Genomic DNA, 20,236 nt, shown 5'->3' on the forward strand with positions numbered 1-20,236 from the left:
AAAATCTTTCAAAGTAAATTTCTTAACAACCTATCATTTCTCAATATCTACATAAATACATAAAACATTCTTCAACCTCTTTCATTCCATAAATATATAAATATAAATATATTTAATTAATACTTTCTAAAACATTCTAAAACCCTCTACTCACACATAAAACTCTGACCCAATAGCACCATCTTGTGTCTAAAAATAAAATTATAATATTATACATATATTTACAAGGCAAGTAATCCATCATTTAGTTACTGTTACTTCTAGCAACAATGCTTACAAAAATAGTGCTTACAAAAATAGTAAAAACAATACCAATTCTGCTTGTTCTTTTTAACCATAACTGTGTTTTATTTTTCTTTTATGCAAAGACACTATAGCTTTGCAGCCCTTAACTTTAAAACTGGGACAAGTGATACTGCATCATTCAAATCTGGAAATCTGGTTGCTTCCAATGATAACTGCCAGAGTAGTTCTTTGTATTCTATGGAAGTCTCCCATGGGCCTCCTCTTGTATCTTTTGGAACCACTTCCAATAGAAAGAAACTAAATTTTCCTTCCTGACAACTTAGCTTGTGTCTGTAAAGTGCATTATTGGTGCATTTAGTCCTAATCTCATAGTTATGCTCATAGATTCTATTTTTCAACTTTCTTTCTGATTTACCTACATAAAATGCTTCACAATGATCGCAAAGCCCTATATACACTATGCCACTGGTGTCACAGTTTGCATAATCTCAACTATTAATAAATCTATCCCTACTACTGACTAGGATAGTGTCCCTTGTATGAATGTACGGGCAATGAGAGCATCGTCCACATTTAAAAAGTCCCTACTTTGCCCTCTTTGTACCTAGGACCATCTTTATTACCTTCTAAAACAGCTTTTAAACTTTTACCTCTTCGGTATGTGCATTTTAATGGATTATCAAAAATGCCTTCAAGGTCCAAAATTTCACTAAATCTAGACCATTCTTCCTCTATAATTTTTCTTATTCTTACTGCGTCCCCATTGTAATCCGTTACAAAATTTACTTCACCTTCATTATTAACTAATTTAACCTTTTCTGTACTTGGTCCTACTTTGTCACCCAAAATGGGCTTAAACCTATCCTGTCTCCCATCAATGATCTCTTTTTCTATCTTCTTTATAAAGTCATTACGGTAGCCTCTTTCTTTAAACATTTCACTCAGTATTTTACATTCTTGTTCAAAATCACACTCTCTTGATGTCATAGGACTAATTCCTTTTTTTCTGATGTGCACCGTTATATGCTAAATATGAATTCGAGAAAGTTTCTTTTCGGTAAATTTTCGAACTAGACACCTTCCCGCTTATCTATAGAAATATCCAAATATTCCAGTTTGTCCTTGTCAATCTTGTAAGTAAAATTCAAAAAAATCAGTGGACTCTGAAATATGCTTTAAAAATTCGAAAAACATACTTTCAGAGCCTAACCATAAAAAAACACGTCATCCAGGTAACGCTTATACATTTTCCAACATTGTGCATATTTGGAGTCTATAATATATTTTTCCTCCCAAAATGAAAGAATAATGTTGGTGTATGTAGGGGCACATCTTGCCCCCATCGCTACTCCTTGTACTTGCTTAAAAAACTCTCCTTCATAATGTATAAAATTATCAGAATTAAAATAAGATAAAAATCTTTGTTGTTAAATTTGCCATATTTAATTAGCACTTCCTCAAACCATTTCATACCTTCTTCATATGGTATTGATAAAAATAGATCTACTATGATAATGGTTATGAAAATAATTTTCTTATCATATAGCTCATTTGTTATAGTGCGTAGTAGATCCCAGGAGTCCTTAACCACTCCTTGGCCTCCAAGCGACATGTCTTTAAGCTTGTTATCCAACCATCTGGCCAAAGGTGCTGTTATAGAACCTTCAAAGACTACTACAGGCCTCATTGGTGGATTTTCTATATCTTTATGCACCTTTGGAATCCCACAAATGGTTGGTATTCTTGGTTTTTCTACATGTAAATAATTAAAATGTTCTATATTTATTGAACCTTCCAACAATAAATCATTTTAAAATTTTCTATATTTATTGAACCTTCCAACAATAAATCATTTAAAATTACATACATTTTCCTATTCCCTACATTTATTTCATTAACTGAAACTCTAATATATCTACTTGTATTTTCTAATATGGCCATCATCTTTCCTTCATATACCATTTCATCCATAAGCACAGTCCCCCCCACCCTTATCCGGTCTCATAACCCTTATGGAGGTGTCATCTCTCAGTTCTTTTAATACTTTGTTTTCTTCCATTGTTAAGTTATAACCTATCCTATTCTTTGAAAGTTCCAACCTTATTTTCTTCTCCATTATAACCTAAAAGTGTTTTAATTGTGGGTGCAAAGGTGGGTTAAACGTGCTTTTTCTTCTTAATTCTTCTGTGCTTCGTAGACATACATTCTGCCTTTTAAAGAAAAGCACAAAAGTTTTCTTCCTTAAAAATAATTTTAAATCTATCAGTATTTTACCATTTTCTGCCTTACTTTTTGGTGCAAACTTAAAAGCTTTTGATAGTAATGAAAAATATTTTTAATTTATTTATATTTATTTATACAGCTGAGTTGTGGCTTGTTGAATATTGCTCTACTTTTCTTCTTTTTGGTGGACTTTTTAGAGCAATTCTGTTCCCGTTTGTTTTGGTCTTTACAAGACACATAAGTAAACACCAGACACCTCAGAAACCCAAACGCAAGCTCGCTAACACATAATCATACCTCTGCAGAACACAGTACACATAATAGTTCATGCATCAATGTCTCACTGGTGAAACACCTAAGGCAAAACACAAAATCAAACATATTACACACAGGTGATTACATCATGAGACACGCTGATGTGCCTCTTACCAGGCTACACAAGGGAAAGGTCATGGTCAGCTGTCTGTGAAGTGCCAGGATACTCCGTATCACACATGCACTCAAGTCTGTTAACATAAGGTACTGTTATGACTACATTATAGTTCCTGTTGGTATGTACGACTTGAGACATACCTCTCTGGACTGTATGCAGAGACATGACTGGGCTGACAGACTCTGTGTCTCAGGCAGGTATGCCCTTGGCCTTGAGCTTCATTTTACCATCACCAAAATGGAAAATGACTGACATCAATAATTGCCTTAGTGTGTGGTGTCAATGTAGGTGGATCCACTACCTGTTAGCCTGGGATTACCTGCTCAACAGACCTCAATACTTTTCAAAGATGGTCTTCATCTGTCACCCCTGGAATTTTGGCAACTGGCCAAGGCTGCTGCCACCCCCATAGAGTGCCTTTAAGGTGGTGTCACAAGGAAAAACATTCCAATGAGATAACCCCATCTACAAACAACATTACGGTTATGCTGCTAAACGCTAGGAATGTCACCACTAAACTCCATTCAGTGGAAGCTGTCCCCACCTTGGAAGATGTAGACATTTGTGCAGTCACAGGTACTTGAGTATTGGCTGTGGAAAGATCACAGTCATTCCAGGCTACTTTCACATGTTCAGACCTCAAACATAAAGCGTGCAAAGTAATGGAGGTGGTGTATCCATATTCATAAAACAATATGGATATGTATCTACCCTTAAATGGTATGAAAACTGCAGATACTATTGACTGATTGTAGGGCACCTAATCAAGTCACTGCCAACTACAGGAGCAACTCCATGAATCAGGACACCCACTGTACTTAAATGGATCTACTTGAGTCTATCAAAATACATCAAAATAAGATGGTTTTGGTTGACTTTAACTACCCACCAACTTGGTAGATTACTCATGCTCAAACTCACTTGCCCAGAGGCAAGTCGACTTCCTTAACTACAATGCCCTGGACCAGTGAGTTGGCATACACACAAGGGGCGACAACATACTGGATTGGGTGCTTACCAATATGGGTAACCACTGCACATCCTCTACTGTGAGGTCCTCCCTGGTGAGAACTAACCACAAATTGGTCCACATTGTTGTCAAACTCGTACATAATGATACCACATATGAGTCTGTAGACACAGCTAACCTGTTGTCTGACAGGTTCTGTGACAACTGCACTCCCCTGTCCCCATCACACGTACACCATGACATCCCTACAATCTGTTCCATAACTTGTATCTGTAAAGAGCAGGTACTAAATGGCCTCTCTGAGGTAACAAACACAACATCTACTGCACATGCTACCATCCCAGGCTGCATCCTGCATGGTATTCAACATGGTTACCAACACCACTGGAAACTCTCTGCAATTCTAGTTTAACCACTGGCTGCATCCCAGCTGACTGGAAGTCGGACACTGTTATCCCACTGCATAGAGGTGGTGCACCCACTGACCACAGCAACTACAGACCTATTAGCCTGACTAGCTATATCTATAAGGCCATGGGACAACTCATCATGGACAGTATTAACAAAGACATAGGTGATCTACAAACACCTGACCTGACCCTAGGCTGTTTGGATATGTGACAGGGAAATCATGCCCGTTAAACATGGTGGACAACTATGATGCAATCACCAATGACCTGGATGAAGGGACATATGTACATACAACCACTTGGATTTAGCCAAGTCGTTTGACACTATACTCCATGCAGGCATCACTGACAAACCCACACAGCTAGCCATCAACAGTAACAACATTAGCGGGGTCATTAAGTAGCTCACTGATAGCACTCGTATAGTCAGATTAGGGGTATCCACCTCTAATAGCAGAGCTGCAACCAGTGGTGTTCCACAGCATTCAGTCCTAGGTCCTCTAAGGTTTGCAATCCATTTATCCTACATACAAACAAAGTGAATGTCTGTGGCTGACAAAGTTTGCTGATGACTGCAAACTGGTCAGACTCTCCAAATTACGTTAACATCCCAAAAGAGGGTCATACATGGCCAAATGATTGTTGACACAATCATGGTGTTATACTACATGCAAATATACTTACTATCATTCCTTTTCGTACCAGCAATGTCCCTGCTACATAGCACATCAACAGCAACACCTGAAGTACATACCCGGGGTGAGAGACCTGGGCACACAGACATGGGCACAAAGGTTCATACCAACCTTACCTTAAATCACCATGTCTCTGCAGTGGTAAGAAGGGTATTATATCTTGCTCATGTCATAACTGAGGGAGATGTCACCTGAATATGAAGTAGTTATAACATCCATGTACTCCTCCATCATCAGGCCAATATGCGAGTGCAATGGCCACTTTGTTATGAATGTTTCCAAGCACTAGAGGCAAATGCAGAAACCACAAAGGTTCCTTACAAGGGAAATTCATCTTCAGCATCTGTCCTGTGGGCATCATCTGAAATCATTGTAATTATAGTCTGTGTCATACAGACAACTCAGAGGTGATCTCTGCCTTGCATACAAGGCAAACTCTGACCCTGCTTTATTGGTAATGCTGCATATCCATAAGTCAAATGGTACACAGATTACTCACTGCAAGGACCTTAACCTGGTATGTTACATCAATAAAATATGCTGGAGGGAGAGATTATGTCTACCAGGATTTAACAAACCTTTGCAAAAGACTCCCACTCAATGTCAAACAGCGCACCTCATTGTCCTTCCTCAGATACAATCTGTACAATTGGATGGGTGGCCATAAGTTCACCAAAGGTGTTCTGCCTGTGTCCCATTTGGACAGGGGCAACAGGTGCTGATCGCATAAATAAGGGTCAGAACTTGGCTAGGACAACAAGGGCCCTAAGGCCATTAGCCTAGTAAAGTCCAACAAAGCTGTGGTCTCATAGGATGATGTAAAATGCTCTAACATGCACACACACCAACTTGGCTACAGTGATAATGTTATCACTACTAATGAATGTTTACAGGACACTGCACAGCGCACACACACTCCAAGCTGGCCACAATGAGATTAGAACTCCTACCTATCTAGTCTTACACACTACAGATCACAGTACGTAACCCATGTGCCACACCTCTAGTCTGACATTACTTTAGGTGCTCTTATACTGGATGCAGTAAACGGGCCTTGTGGAGGACTGGAATATTGAGGCTTGCATCACCTGCTATGCCCAAAATAGTGAAAAACCCTGTCTCTTTCTAATCATATTCATTTTGTAGGGAAATGCACATATGCACACACAAACACAGCAAGTGGACTGGAGTGAGATTAGAACCCCTACCTATCTAGTCTTGCACACTGCAGATCAGAGTACTTAACGCAAGCACCACAGCTTAAGTCTGATTCTAAGGTAGCTGCTGGTAGTCTTATGGTAGATGACATCTGCAGGCCTTGTGTAAGACATGAGTTTGGAGGCCTGCATCAACTGCAAGGGCCAAAAAGTGCATATTCATTGCAGTTTGGAAGTCAGTGGGGGATTCACACTTGTTTTGTGGGGGATGCACACACACACAAACAGACCAAGTGGGCCAGGGTGAGATTAGAATCCCTACCTATCTAGTCTTACACACACTACAGATCAGAACACTTAATGCACATGCCATGCCTCAAGTCTGCTTTATAAATTACTGCAGGTCAACTACTTGTAGAAGACATACACAAGGCCTGTGCTGAACAGTGTGTATGCCTGCAGAGTGAAAATTCTTTTGACTGTCATCAGCATCTAGCACCCTAGCAGTCAGACAACTGTTTATCCTAGCTATGTGGCAACAGTATCTATTTTGGCCATATGTGTCTGTTTGCATTTGGATGGGCAAGCCTGTGGCCAAAAACAATTTGCCACGTCAATGTGTGAGTACACAACATTATACATTACACAACTTGTTCACTTGGTGGTGTATGTGTTGTGACATCCAGCAGAGGCACAGGGGGTTGTAAATAAGTGCATTATTTACTGCTGAGCCCTTACTTTAGGTTTTCTGACCAACATTATATATGTGTCATAGTGCAGCTTTAATCACCACAATCTGGGTATGTGGGGTAATGCAGACTATGTGTGTGTGTGTGTGTGTGTGTGTGTGTGTGTGTGTGTGTGTGCGTGTGTGTATCACAGGGATACATATATACACACACACGTTGGTTTGTGTGTGTCTGATATATATATATATATATATATATAGTATATATATAAGCCAGGATAATCCATCATCATTTAATTCCAAAATATAATATATCCACAAAAAAATGCTCAAACAGTGACAAAAGACAGCAGAAAGCAGTGCTGCTGTCTGAACCAGGCCTCTTACTCAGCCATCACTGGCTGGGAACAGGAAACCTTATCATGGATTATTGTGGACTGATGCTGAATCAAGCTTTTTTATGACATTGAGTTTATAGTGCTAGATTACATGTGGAGTGTTTGTTCTTATCCATCTGCACTGTTTTCTGGGGCGTGCACCATAACTGTTGGAAGTATATATAGGGCGAAAGGGATAGTAAGAGACAGCTGTACATGTATCTACACACACATAAATATATTATAAAAGTCAATGTGGGAGGAGCAACAGATTTGTGTTTGGTTTAACTAAGTGTATGAGCAGGCCCAATGGGAGCCTTGGCTAGTTATAAACTGACTCCAGTCCACACCTCACTGTACTCCAGTCTGGGAATTTCTGTATTACACAATACGACATTTGTCCCTGTTTCTGCACTGCTGTACTTCACTCACATTGGCTAAGATTTTCTAAAGTTGTCTTATGTAATTAAAATGTGACAGCGGTTAAAACAATACAGCATAAACATTCTGACGGTCTATAGAACACAAATTACTGATACCTCACATACAAAAACAAGTGGATACTTCTAGATAAGAACCAAGAACACCATCACACAAGGTGATTGCCTTAGTCCTTTAAACCGCAGAAGACCCCTGATTAGACAGGGGGTCATTCCTCATACAATCACCTGCATAAGTACACTGGTTATTCCTCCATTACCTTAGACATACAATGTATGATCAATTTTTATAGCACTGTCCTGAGACTGAGTGAAATGATCATACATCACTGATGAGTTACTGTTAAAAGCAGTTACAAGGGAACACTGCTGTGTTGGGGGTGGGAGAACAACACCAGATGTTCTGCTGGGATACAAGACAGTCTGACTATCACTTAACCCAATTGTCCAGCATCTCCCGTCCATGATGTACTAGTAATTTGTTGCAGTAAGACTGCATGAATATTCCATGCATGAGGCCTACTGAATAGAAATGGAAACGTTAGTGGAATGGGTAACTATAGTCCCATGTGGATGTCACTTCTGTCCAACTAGCCCGCTACAGTTACTTGTATAACGTACCTGATCCATATATACACTGACATATCATGATAATCCATTAGACTACTGTACAGGTTATGGACTTCCTCTGCAAATGCAGCAACCGTAGTTCAAGGATGACTCTGTCTGATGCAAGCAGTACACAGCCAATACATGCATAGGTACAGGGTGTGTGAGTTGCCTGGCATCAATTTTAATTCCTGTATGTGAGTAGGAGTAAAGGTGTTAGTCCCTAGGTTCCTAGGTTGTCAGTGAATGTGCTATGCGTTGTCTCAGCCAAAGCCAGGGCATACTGAGCGCAACTACGTCTGCCTACAGGGACATCAGATGTGTGTTCCTTCTCTGAGTCCTCCTGTGACTGTGGTGACCTAAGCACTGGTGGGGGGATGTGTATCCCTTCCCTTTGCTGATCCTGCTGTAGCTGTTTCTGTAGGATCAGATTGTGTAGCATAGCACATACTGTAAATATCTGTGCACATGTGGCTGGAGTATACTGCAGGACTCCACCAGATATATTGAGGCACCAGCACTGTGACTTCAGAAGCCCAAAAACACGCTCTATGATATTCCTAGTTTGTGTGTGTGCCTCACTATGGCGTTCTTCCGTGGATGTGTGTGCATTTCTGATGGGTGTCATTGTCCACTGTTCCAGGGAGTAGCCAGCATCCTCCAGTAAATGGCCCTGTGGGATGTCCCCCCAACAAACATCTGGTACAGCTGTGATATGTGCCAGCTATGGGAGTCATGATAAATGCCATGGTTGCCAGCACACATATTTAGGATAAGCCCCTGGGCACTGCACACGACCTGGCAGCTGATGGAGTGGTACCCATTGCAGTTAACATAGATTGTACCTTGTTCACTGGGTGGTGCCTTAATGTGTACATGTGTGCATTCTATGACACCCAGTACTTCAGGGCAGTGTGCTACATGGCATAAGTGTTGCATATTGCTGGTTCTTGCCTCAGGGGTAAGGGGAGAAGATATGTGCTCACTGGCATGTGGAAGTATAACATCCCAGAACTGTTACAGTATCCTGGATGCAGATGCCTGTGACACCCCCATCATGTCCCCAGTTGGTCTTTGAAAAATACCTGTAGCTAGCACCCTAAGGGCTACACATACCTTTGTCTTCACTGGGACACGTTCCCCTCTGTTAGCTTGAGGGAGGCAGAGCTCAATGAGTTCTCGTAATATGTCCCTGTCCACCAGTAGCGCTCTACTATCTCCAGCTCATGTAGCTCCTGAAAGGTTACCCTGGGCCTGAACACTCTTCTCTTTCTCGGCCTAGGCCTACTGTCAGCAGCACTGACTTCAGCAACTAGCATATACAGATGTAGCAGACCTGCAGAAGCCCCTAGCATTATCCCAGTTAAAATTTCCAAGTCTCTACTCCAATGGCCCAGAGAAATGAGGGAAAATCAAAATGCAGGGTGTATGCATATTTTACACAGTTCTGCTTTAGGTCCACCAGGATATAACTGACATAATTTACAAGCCATACTTTAGTGAGTGCCAAGCTGCTATGCATCACAACACGCAGCACAGCTTACACAAAAGTCAAAAATATTTACTGAAGATATCCAGTTTTAATTGATTGCTGCCTACGTCTTCACTGTCACATGGGTACCCTGTATGCACGAACATGGTCAGCTATGCGGGGCAGCTGGGAACAAAAACTAATAAAATAATGAGAAACACTCCCCCTGATGTCATCCACATCCTCTGGGAATATCATCATCATGTAGGAGCCTATATGAAGGAGATATGCTGACACAGTTGCTCCTTTTAGCAATTCAGTAAATCCACCTCATTTACATACATATTCGGGCTGGCAGCCTAGATACTTAATGGTTCATAGCTTTCTAACTTTAGTGACAGCACGTATGCACGACTGTATGGACCCGATGCAAGGTCCTACAGTACATTTGTGAAAACCATATTAGAAATATATATATTTTTTTGTCAGGCACGGAGCGCAAACATCCCGAAATTATTAAAACAAAATATTTATTTATTTTACAAATTCCCTTCCTTTCTCAGATATTCACAATGCATCTTTTGCACATATATGTCTGTGATATAAAATTTTCTGGGGAGCTATGTCCATATTTGTGAACTTTTACGTCCCTTTCTGTCCATGTAGACTCCTGTACGCAGAAAATTTTCACATACACTGCGGACACTGACATGGAGTCTACATGAATGCCTTTCTGCTTGTTGGATTACTCCACCTGGGTCATCTGCATAAGATTCAACTGCTTATGAGGTAATTTGTATCCCACAGAACTTTCTCTGTTTGCGCGTGCTTGTGTGCTGTTATGCGACACTTACTGAATCTAAAACTGTCTGCGCTTGTGTACCCATCACACTGCGAAGTATATACCAAAAATAAATTTGTGTAAGCTTTACTGAATTCCCACCTCTATCTTTATGAAAGACCAAGGATGGAGGTCTTGCAGAAAGGGTATGGAGTTCAGATACTCATCTAGTAGAGGTAATAGTGACCAGAAACATTGTTTTCTAAGATAAAAACTTAAGATCCATCTTAGTGGAAGGTTCAATGGGAGGTTGGGTAAGAGCCTGTAAGAGAATAGTCAAATCCCAAGGAGAAGTAGGACCTTTAGCTGAAGGTCTGAGTAGAAAAGTACATTTAAGGAAAGCCTTGCATAAGCTCAAGGTAGCCAGGGAGGAGTGATTCTCTTCTGAATGAAAATTTGAATGGCCGTTAGTTAAAGTTTGACAGTACAGTAGCTCGCCTCACTGTTAAAAATGAAAGCCAAAACAATCAAGAACTGCTGAGACTGGAGCGGATAAAGGATCGAAATCTCTCTGAAGGGTCCAGACTGAAAATGTCTTCCATTTATTCCTGCAAATTTTCCTAGCGGAAAGCTTCTAAAAGGATAAAAGAATCCATCAAACTGGGGAAGAAAGCCTGGACTGCCTAGCCATCATGGGAATTAGAGAAACCATGTGATTAACTTCAGGCAGTTGATGTCTGGATGTGGTACCTTTGTTAGGTGATAAAAAAGGTGTGGATGTAGATCCAGTATCCAAGGAGGATAAATAAGAGGAGGCCAGAGGAAGTGAAACCAGACCTGTCAAGGCCAAAAGGGTGTAATGAGGATGATTTTGCTGTTTAAGTGGACTGCTTTCTGTAGAAGTTTAGGAATTAATGGTAACTGGGGAAAGAGTAAAGTAGACCTGATGGACAATAGTGGCCCACATCATTTCTCGATGTCTCCCCACGTGGATAGACGAGGGCAAAGAACATGCTGCACTTGTTGAGGGAAGAAGCAAAAAGATCAAAGCAAGGTTGACCCAGTGACAAAAAATCTCATCAACCACTGTTTGATTGAGTAACTACTCTGAGAGATATCAAAATGGATCTGCTTAGCATGTCTACAAGCACATTGTTTTTCTGTGGTATGTGCACTGCCAAAAGGAAGCGAATGGAAGAGATCACCCACTGCTACACACTCACTGCTTCTTGACATAACAGATAAGATCTGGTCGTCCTCCCCCGTTTGTTGATAACAACAGACTAGTTGCATGTTGTCCGTATGTATTGCAATAATCCCCAAAGGTAGAACACCTTGAATGGCCAGCACTGCTAGTAGGACAGCACTCATCTTCATGACACTGATGTGCAGAATGGCCTCTTCTGGGGAACATGCACCTTGGACTGCAATTTCCAAGAAATGCCCCCCACACACACATACACAATTTGGGAGGCATCCGTGGTTACTGTAGCTACTAGTTAAAGGAGAACAAAGGGACAACCTTGAGAAACAACTTCTGAATGCATCCACTATAAAAGGTATTCCTTGCAAACTCTGTAAATCTTGACTGTGTCACTCAGAGGATGCTGAAGTATAGACCTTTATACTGAAAGAGTCCATTGAAGGACAGGCAATATGATATCTGGTTAACAGGGCTAGAGTTACTGCAACTGCCATTGATCCAAACACTTGAAGGACTAGTTTGTTGTTGGATGGGAAAGAGAGATCACCTTCATGACCTGAGGGTGTCGACCTTTGTTAAAGGAAGAGAAGCAATCTGGTTGATCATGTCTAGACAAGTACCTATGAACTCCTGGGTCTGTGTAGGAGTAAGCTATGACTTGGTGTAGTTGACTGTGATGCCCAAAAAGCAACATAACTGCAGCAAGTAATCCCTCATCTTAATCAATAGATGCCTGGATGGTGCAGTCAGGAGCCAATCGTACTGATACAGAAACACCCAGCAGTCTCAGGTGAAATGCACCACATCCATGCATTTGGTGAACACCCTGGGGGCTATAGTGAGACCAAACAGCAGTACTCTGAATTGGTAACTGCTGGCTCTCAGGATTTTCTTGAGTGCCTGTTCATTCTGATATGACAGTAAGCATCTTTTAGATCTACTGAGCACATCCAGTCATCCTTTTGTAGAAGAGGTAAAATGGACTGAACCGTGACCATCTGGAACCTTGAGTATTTTATGTACTGGTTAAGACTGCTGAGATCCAGAATTGGTCTCACGATCCCTGTCTTCTTTGGAAATAAACAGAATCTTGATTATGTTCAAGATCCTTGTTGGTCTGGTGGGACTTTCTGGATGACTCTTTCTAGCAGCTCTTCTATTTCCAAGGCTGTAGTCTTCATCTGATTGGGTGAAAAACTGGGTATCTTTTTCATCTTTGTTGGTGGAATTTGGGAAAATAGTATGAAACAGCCTCTGACTATGACTTGCTACATGCAAATGTCATTTGTGATGGATGCCCAGGGTCCTGGGTGCAGAGATATGCAGCCCACAACTACCTCCGGAGTGTAGCAATGGGGTAAACCTTCAGAAGTAGTGGTAATGTTTGTCAGAAAAGATATCTCTGAAGCCTTGGTTTTGTGGGCCACCTCTGCCGAGACGGCAGCATCTTCCATTAGAGTTCCCCCCTCTGGCCCAGGAGGAACTATTGCCTTGTGACTCTTAGAAAGACTCGTGGAACCACATCTTTCTACTTCCTCACTGATTCCTGGAGAAAGATCTCAAGGAGTAGAAAGAAATCCAAGCGGCAGAAAGAGTTTTTCCATCTTGTTCACTTCTGGACAGTGTTTCTTGAATTTTGGGGCTGCGCAAAGACTGTCCATCAAAGGGAGCACTAAGGAATGAAGACTTGAAGGGCTCTGTAAATTCACATATGTGCATCCAGACATGCCTCTTGATTACTATGCCTGAACCCGTAGCAGTAGAGTAACCCTCAGTAGCATGAAAGATTAACCTTATGGACACACTGGAGATGGATGGACTGTAGGTTGGCCAGATGTGAAGAAGCTTTCTTCTGGTCCTCCACAGACCTGGACCCTAAAACCCATTTGGAAAGCTCCATGATCGAATCCCTTAGTAGCCTGATAAAATTTATCAAATAATTCAGCGAATGAAGGGCAAATGTCGCTGAGAAATAAAAGCGCTTAACAAACCTGTCCAATGACCTAGACTCTCTATTAGGAGGGTGGACAGACAAGCTCTATTCTGCAAGCTCTTTCTTGGTGGCTGCTGCTACAACCATGGCATCTACAGGAACTCCCTTGCTCCAGTGGGCCCTATCTTTTGAAGAAGCTAGAAACTTGTTGGGTCTCTTAGGGATAGGTTCTACAGTATCAGCATGAGATAAAGTTGATTAACTCATCAGCCACAAGGACCACCAAAGATGCAGCCAGACCAGCCCCGAAAGCCTCCAGAAAAACAAACACCTCTTAGGAAAGTGTATCGGACGATCACTCACTTCTCTGTTTAGGGAGTTCTAGTATCGCTAGTATCATCAGATATCAAACCTATCCTCTTCATTAAAGTCAGTGCCTTCAGTGATAGATTCCTGTGGGGAATCTAGGTGCTTTCTTTCGCATGTTCTCTTCCTAGGGAGCTCATCAAAAGGGATGGTCCGGTGAAGTATCAGATGAAGCTGGGAAGTCCTGTATAAAGACTGGCTGAAGGCTTGAATGGGGTGGCTGTCCTGGTGGAGAAGGCATATCAGGATCAGTGCTCAGTCACTTGGTGGGTGGGTAGGATCTGAAGATAGCAAGGAAGTTCTTGCTTGGGGTAAACAGAAGGCCCTCTCCACAGCCTCAAAGTCAGAGGGTCCACAAGAAACAGCAGCTGATCACATAGGGTCTTGACTCCAAGTGAAGACCTCTATAATTGTGTGGAATCCTGCCTTGAGGCCTTACAGAAACAGATGCTTGGTGCCAGAGCCATGGGCTCAAGCTCAATGCCAAGAAAAGCAACCCAAAAGCATGATACTACCACCACCATGCTTCACCATGGGGATGGTGTTTTTTTGCTGATGCAAAGTGTTGTTTTTGTGCCAAAAGTACCTTTTGGAATTGTGGCCAAAAAGTTAAATTTTGGTCTCATTAGACCATAACACATTTTCCCACAAGCTTTTGGGAGACTTGATGTATTGTGTTGCAAATTTTAGCTGGGCCTGGATGTTTTTCTGTGTAAGAAAAGGCTTCTGTCTTGCAACCCTACCCCATAGTCCACACATATGGAGAATACGGGAGATTGTTGTCAGATGTAGTACACAACCAGTACTTACCAGAAATTCCTGTAGGTCTCTTGGCAGCCTCCCTGGCCAGTTTTCATCTTGTCTTTTCATCAATTTTGGAGGGACGTCCAGTACTTTACAACATCACTGTTGTCCCATATTTTCTCCACTTTTTGATGACTGTGTTCCATGGTATATCCAATGCTGTGGAAATTATTTTGTACCCTTCTCCTGACTGATACCTTTTAACAATGAGTCCCTTTGATGCATTGTAAACTCTCTGCAAACCATGGCTTTTGCTGTTGCAGGCAACTGAGTAAATGCCAGGAAAATCCTACTTGGACAGCTGAATTTTATTTGGGGTTAATCAGAGTCTCTTTAATTGATGGAAGGTGTGTACCCAAGGCAGCTCAATGTTGTAATTAAATCAAAAGGTGCATCAACAAAGTACTAGTTTAAGGGTGTACACACACAGCAAAGTATTAGTTTAAGGGTGTACACACTTATGCAACCAGCGTATTGTACATTTTTTATATTTTTTTCCCCAATAGATTTGTTTATTTTTTAATTGAATTGTACAGGTTATAGTTCACATTAAAGGTGTGAAAAGTTTTGAAATTATTTATTGTGGTCTTATTTTTTTATATCACAAAAACCTGGCAGTTGGAGTATTAGCCGACTCCAAATCCAGCTCCAGACAAGTGGAGTAACTCAGGGTTCAGTCCTGGGACCTCTCTTGTTTGGCATCTACTACTCTGAAGTAGAGGCCAACACTAAGTGACTCTGGCTAACAATGTTTGCAGATGACTGCAAACTGGGAGCCATTATTGAATCCCCAAATGATGTGGATACGCTACAAAAGGGCCTTACAGAAACAGATGCTTGGTGCCAAAGCCATGGGCTCAAGCTCAATGCCAAGAAATGTATAATTATCCTCTTTGGAAAAAAACATGTATCCGTGAATTACCACATAGGTGGCAGTACACTAAACACCAAAAGTGTGATAAGAGACTTAGGGACACAGGTGGACAGTGGTCTCACCTTCAATAACCACATCGCCACAACAGTCAGGAAATCCTTCTATGTGGCAGACCTCATCACTAAGGGCTTTTCATCCAGAAAAAAGGAGGTCGTTGTCCCACTGTACTCATCCCTCATTAGACTCATTATAGAATACAACTCCCCATTTGGTATGTACCTCTCAAGACATCTGCAACAACTGGAAAGGCCACAAAAATACCTCAGTAAAAGAATCACAAGCCTAAAGCAGATGCCCTATGTTGACCGCCTTAAAAAACTCCAGCTATACTCTGTCGCATATGGTCTACTCCGAGGCAATGTCTGCTTAACATACAAGGCCATGTCAAACCCAGAGCTGTTGGACATGCTACACTTAAAGAACTCCCAATCCCTCAGAGCCACACGCTCCAGGGATCTAAACCTTGTCATCACAATAAACAAAACATGTTGGAGGGATAGGTTCCTGACCCAGAGACTCCCCAGACTCTGGAATAGACTGCCCATACATGTCAAGCAGAGCGCCTCTTTGGCCCTCTTCAAAAGGAACCTTGATGATTGGATAGGAGAAAGGAAATTCACCCCGGGGATCATGCCAGTCGCCCTGCTAGACAGGGGTCCAGGGAAGTAAATAGTGTGGGAAGAAATAGCCAGGAAATTGTTACAGCTAGGCTTGTATAGGCCCTAGGGCAGATAGCCTAGTATGAACCTATTTTAACAGGGTTGTGTAAACTTTTTATATCCACTGTGTACACACACACACACACACACACACACACACACACACACACACACACACACACACACACACACACACACACACACACACACACACACACACACACACGCACACACACACACACACACACACACAATTTTCACCCACAAGCTGTAATTAACAGTTACTAAAAACAAAATAGTATATAAGCATGAAAAAGAAGTCTGGTCGGTAGCTCCACAAAACTAAGCCAAGTAATCCAAAGTAATCCATTAGACAGGCTCAGTGTAAGAAATTACTATGCAAGCTTCTAAATGCTGTTCCAGTTATGTAATACTTCCATCACAAAAAGCCCTGTGCACAAAAGAGCAAGTACTTGCCCATTCTGTACAAGGATGAAACTGTGACAGGAAATGCATGACTAATTATGGTTGAGATGAAGCTTTTGTGATAGATAACCAACATAATCTGAACTAATCTTATGGATATTTATTATTCAGCAGAGGGTGGTGAATCCTGACTGATAACAGACAGTAAAAGACAACGGTACAGTAAACTGTCAGTTAACCGGAACTCACAAACCCAGCAAAAAAAAAAAAAAAATAGAAGAAATACAGTAAAATTTCCATGTGTTGCACTTTCTGTTTTCCCCTGCAGAAACATACCTTACATGTTTAGAGTTTCTGCGGTGGTGGTGCTGCGGTAGCATTGTCGCCTCACAGTAAGACGTTGTCCTGTCCGATTCTCAGCTAAAGCGTCTTCTGTGTGGAGACATGCGTGAATGGGCGTACCCTCATTGAAGATTGTGCATCAGGGCCGGCAACTCGGCACATAAAAATCTACTGCCAATCATTAGCGGACCGGAGTTCCGCTGTGGCAACCCCTAACCAGGAAAAGCCAAAAGACACAACAACAAAAAGAAAGATGGGAATAAATTCCCTCTCTCCCCAACCTGAGAACAAGTCAAACCAAACAAGTACTACAGGGTACAGTATTAGTCAGGGCTATTTTTAATAGTAACTCTCAAGCAACCAGAAACTACAGTTATCTGGCATCTATCAATCCCCATGGTTGCCAGTTAACCGAGAGTTGACTGTACTTATTATCTGTACCATTCAGGGAAGACTGTAAGACAAACACATGCAATAAATCTTGCAAATCAACTAAATTACAAATATCAACATAACTAGCAAGAAACATAAAAGGAAACAATGTAATTTTAGAGCTAGAGTAAACTTTGCATCAACCCCAGCTGTACTTACCCAAAAGCACATCAGCTGCTATTAAGTGATCCATTACACTGTCCAGAATGTGTGTCTGGAATTCTTTCTGTTGTGACCTTGTTGATCTTTCTGGAGAAGCCTATTACAAATGAAATAAAATCAATTTAGTTAAGAGTTTTGAGGAGTCCTTATAATATATTTTCACAAGAACAATTATTTTATGATATTCACACTTTAAACTACATAGCTATATTATTGTAACATCACCCTAAATGTTTGAGATAGGTTTACCATTTCAGCCTAGCAAAAAATGTGTGGTTATAAAAGACAGGAAAACTCAAACAAGTAGGGGTGTCCTCTTTCCCACTAGTTATTTGCTTATAAAGAGCTGCTGATGAATAAAATAAGGGACTCTCAAATTCAAGTATATAACTGGCATAGAAAACAAGAAAAGTTAGCTTCACATGTGGTATTATTTTACACTTGATAAATCCAGAAAAGGACATTTCAGTGTTGTGGAACATTCTGAGGCAGTTTCAATTCTTTCCAGGACATAAAATAAATGAAGATATATTAACATGGTACACTAAGTAACTATGAACTGGTACAAAAATACCCATATACATGGGGACATGGGTGCCCACACATGAATTAGTTAAGCAATACTCACATTTATGGAGACATGATATGAAGAAGTATACATGCATACTGATTAAAAAAGGGTTTTATGACAATAGCTAAGGATATGTGTAACGAGACTAAACAGAAGATAACATACAAACTGAAAAATTGGATGCTCTTGACTGCAGATTTGGCTAGTAAGATACAAGCAGTAAAATGTTTCTAGCCAATTTAGTTTTAGATGCAGGTCAGATACATTTTTATCAACCAGAGATTATGTGGACCATAATTAGAAAGTGGAAAGAAAGACTAAGAATTAAGTGGAATAATTTTTTTTCTCCCCATAGTACAAGGTGGTTTAACACTCCCTGATTTGAATGGATACTTTAGAAGCTATACATTTAAGGTTCATATACACACAGAGGCTATAAAACGTGTTTTTCCATTTTTAATGTGACCTATAAAATGTACAATTCAATTGAAAAACAAACAAATCTGTTAGGGGAAAAATATAAAAAATAAAAAATGTACAATAAATAGGTTGCGTAAGTGTGCACACCCTTAAACTAATACTTTGTTGACGCACCTTTTGATTTAATTGCAGTATTCAGTCTTCTTGGGTACAAACCTGCCATCAATTAAAGAGACTCTGATTAACCCCAAATAATGTTCAGCTGTCTGAGTAGGATTTTCCTGACATTTACTCAGTTGCCTGCTACAGCAAGTACTAGTAGGAATTTAGTTAGACTGTTAAAAATATAAACAGGAAAACTCATACTGACTAATCCCTTCATGGGTGTCACATGAAGTTACTAGATCAAGTGAGAATTTCTGATGCTCCCTTGAAACTTCTGAAAAACCTGACTTTCCAAACACATGAAGATATATCTACTCTAACGGTTACCTGTCAAAAGATCGAGCATGTGAACTATCGAACACCATATGGTCGATAGTTCACATGATCGATCCATGTAAAGTAATTAAAAAAAAAAAAGAAAGAAAGAAACAAATACAAAGATGTTATTGCAGGGGGGGCAAGCCCCCCTGCACCCCCCGTGGGGGGCTGCTCCCCACCCACCCTACTTAAATATAACAACTCCGAGATCACTCTACAGAAGGGAATAGGAATAATTCCCATTCTGCGCTGTATTGTTGGTGTTGCGCGATCTCGGATTTGGTATATTTAAGTAGGTGGGTGGGGGTGCAGGGGGGCTTGCTCCCCCTGCAATAACAGCTTCGTATTTGTTGCTTCTTTTTTTTATTACTTTACATGGATCGATTATGTGAAATATTGACCATATGGTGTTTGATATTTCACATGCTCGATCTTTTGACAGGTAACCATTCTAACATATAGATGGTGCCCTCAGCCTGTGGTTATAGGCAGCTGTCACCCTAGTGGCCGCCAGTTCTAGATACCTGCTCAAAATGTTTTACCTATAAAAACCAGTACCATAAACTATTACATACTTATTTACTAACATAGACTACCACCACACATACATGAAGAAGTTGGAATACCTGGACACAAACAGGACATATGGAGGAATAAAGCATCTGCTGCAGACAACACTCTCACAGACCAGATAATATAGTGAGTACTCACATTAATACAGGGACCTTCAATAGCAGGCAGTACACATGGACAGAATCTCAAGCTTTAACATAAAATAAACCCAAAAAAACGTAATGAATCCCAAGAGGCAGAAGATGAGCTTCAAGGCAAAAATGTTCAGAAGCACTATTCTTGTAAAAAATGTTATATGGAAGCTCAGACTAGAGTGTTTGTGGAAGATATCCATTTAAAAGATTCAGACTCTACCTAAGAATTATGAAGCATACAATTCCACACATGAAATTTCTAAACTTTGGGAGTGATCATACTTAGTCCCAAA

General features: G+C 40.8%; 1 protein-coding gene across 1 annotated transcript in view; it reads right to left on the bottom strand.

Moving 5' to 3' along the window:
* WDFY3 (WD repeat and FYVE domain containing 3) overlaps positions 1 to 20,236 on the bottom strand; it is a 5,086,165-nt gene that overhangs the window by 1,269,833 nt on the left and 3,796,096 nt on the right. Inside the window, exon 35 of the mRNA XM_044059488.1 lies at positions 17,760 to 17,859. Coding sequence (XP_043915423.1) covers positions 17,760 to 17,859 — 100 coding nt within the window. The remainder of the gene's footprint in view (positions 1 to 17,759; positions 17,860 to 20,236) is intronic.

This window comes from Protopterus annectens, chromosome 17.part0, assembly GCF_019279795.1.
Source record: "Protopterus annectens isolate FY-2018-M chromosome 17.part0, PAN1.0, whole genome shotgun sequence".
Taxonomy (NCBI): domain Eukaryota; kingdom Metazoa; phylum Chordata; order Ceratodontiformes; family Protopteridae; genus Protopterus; species Protopterus annectens.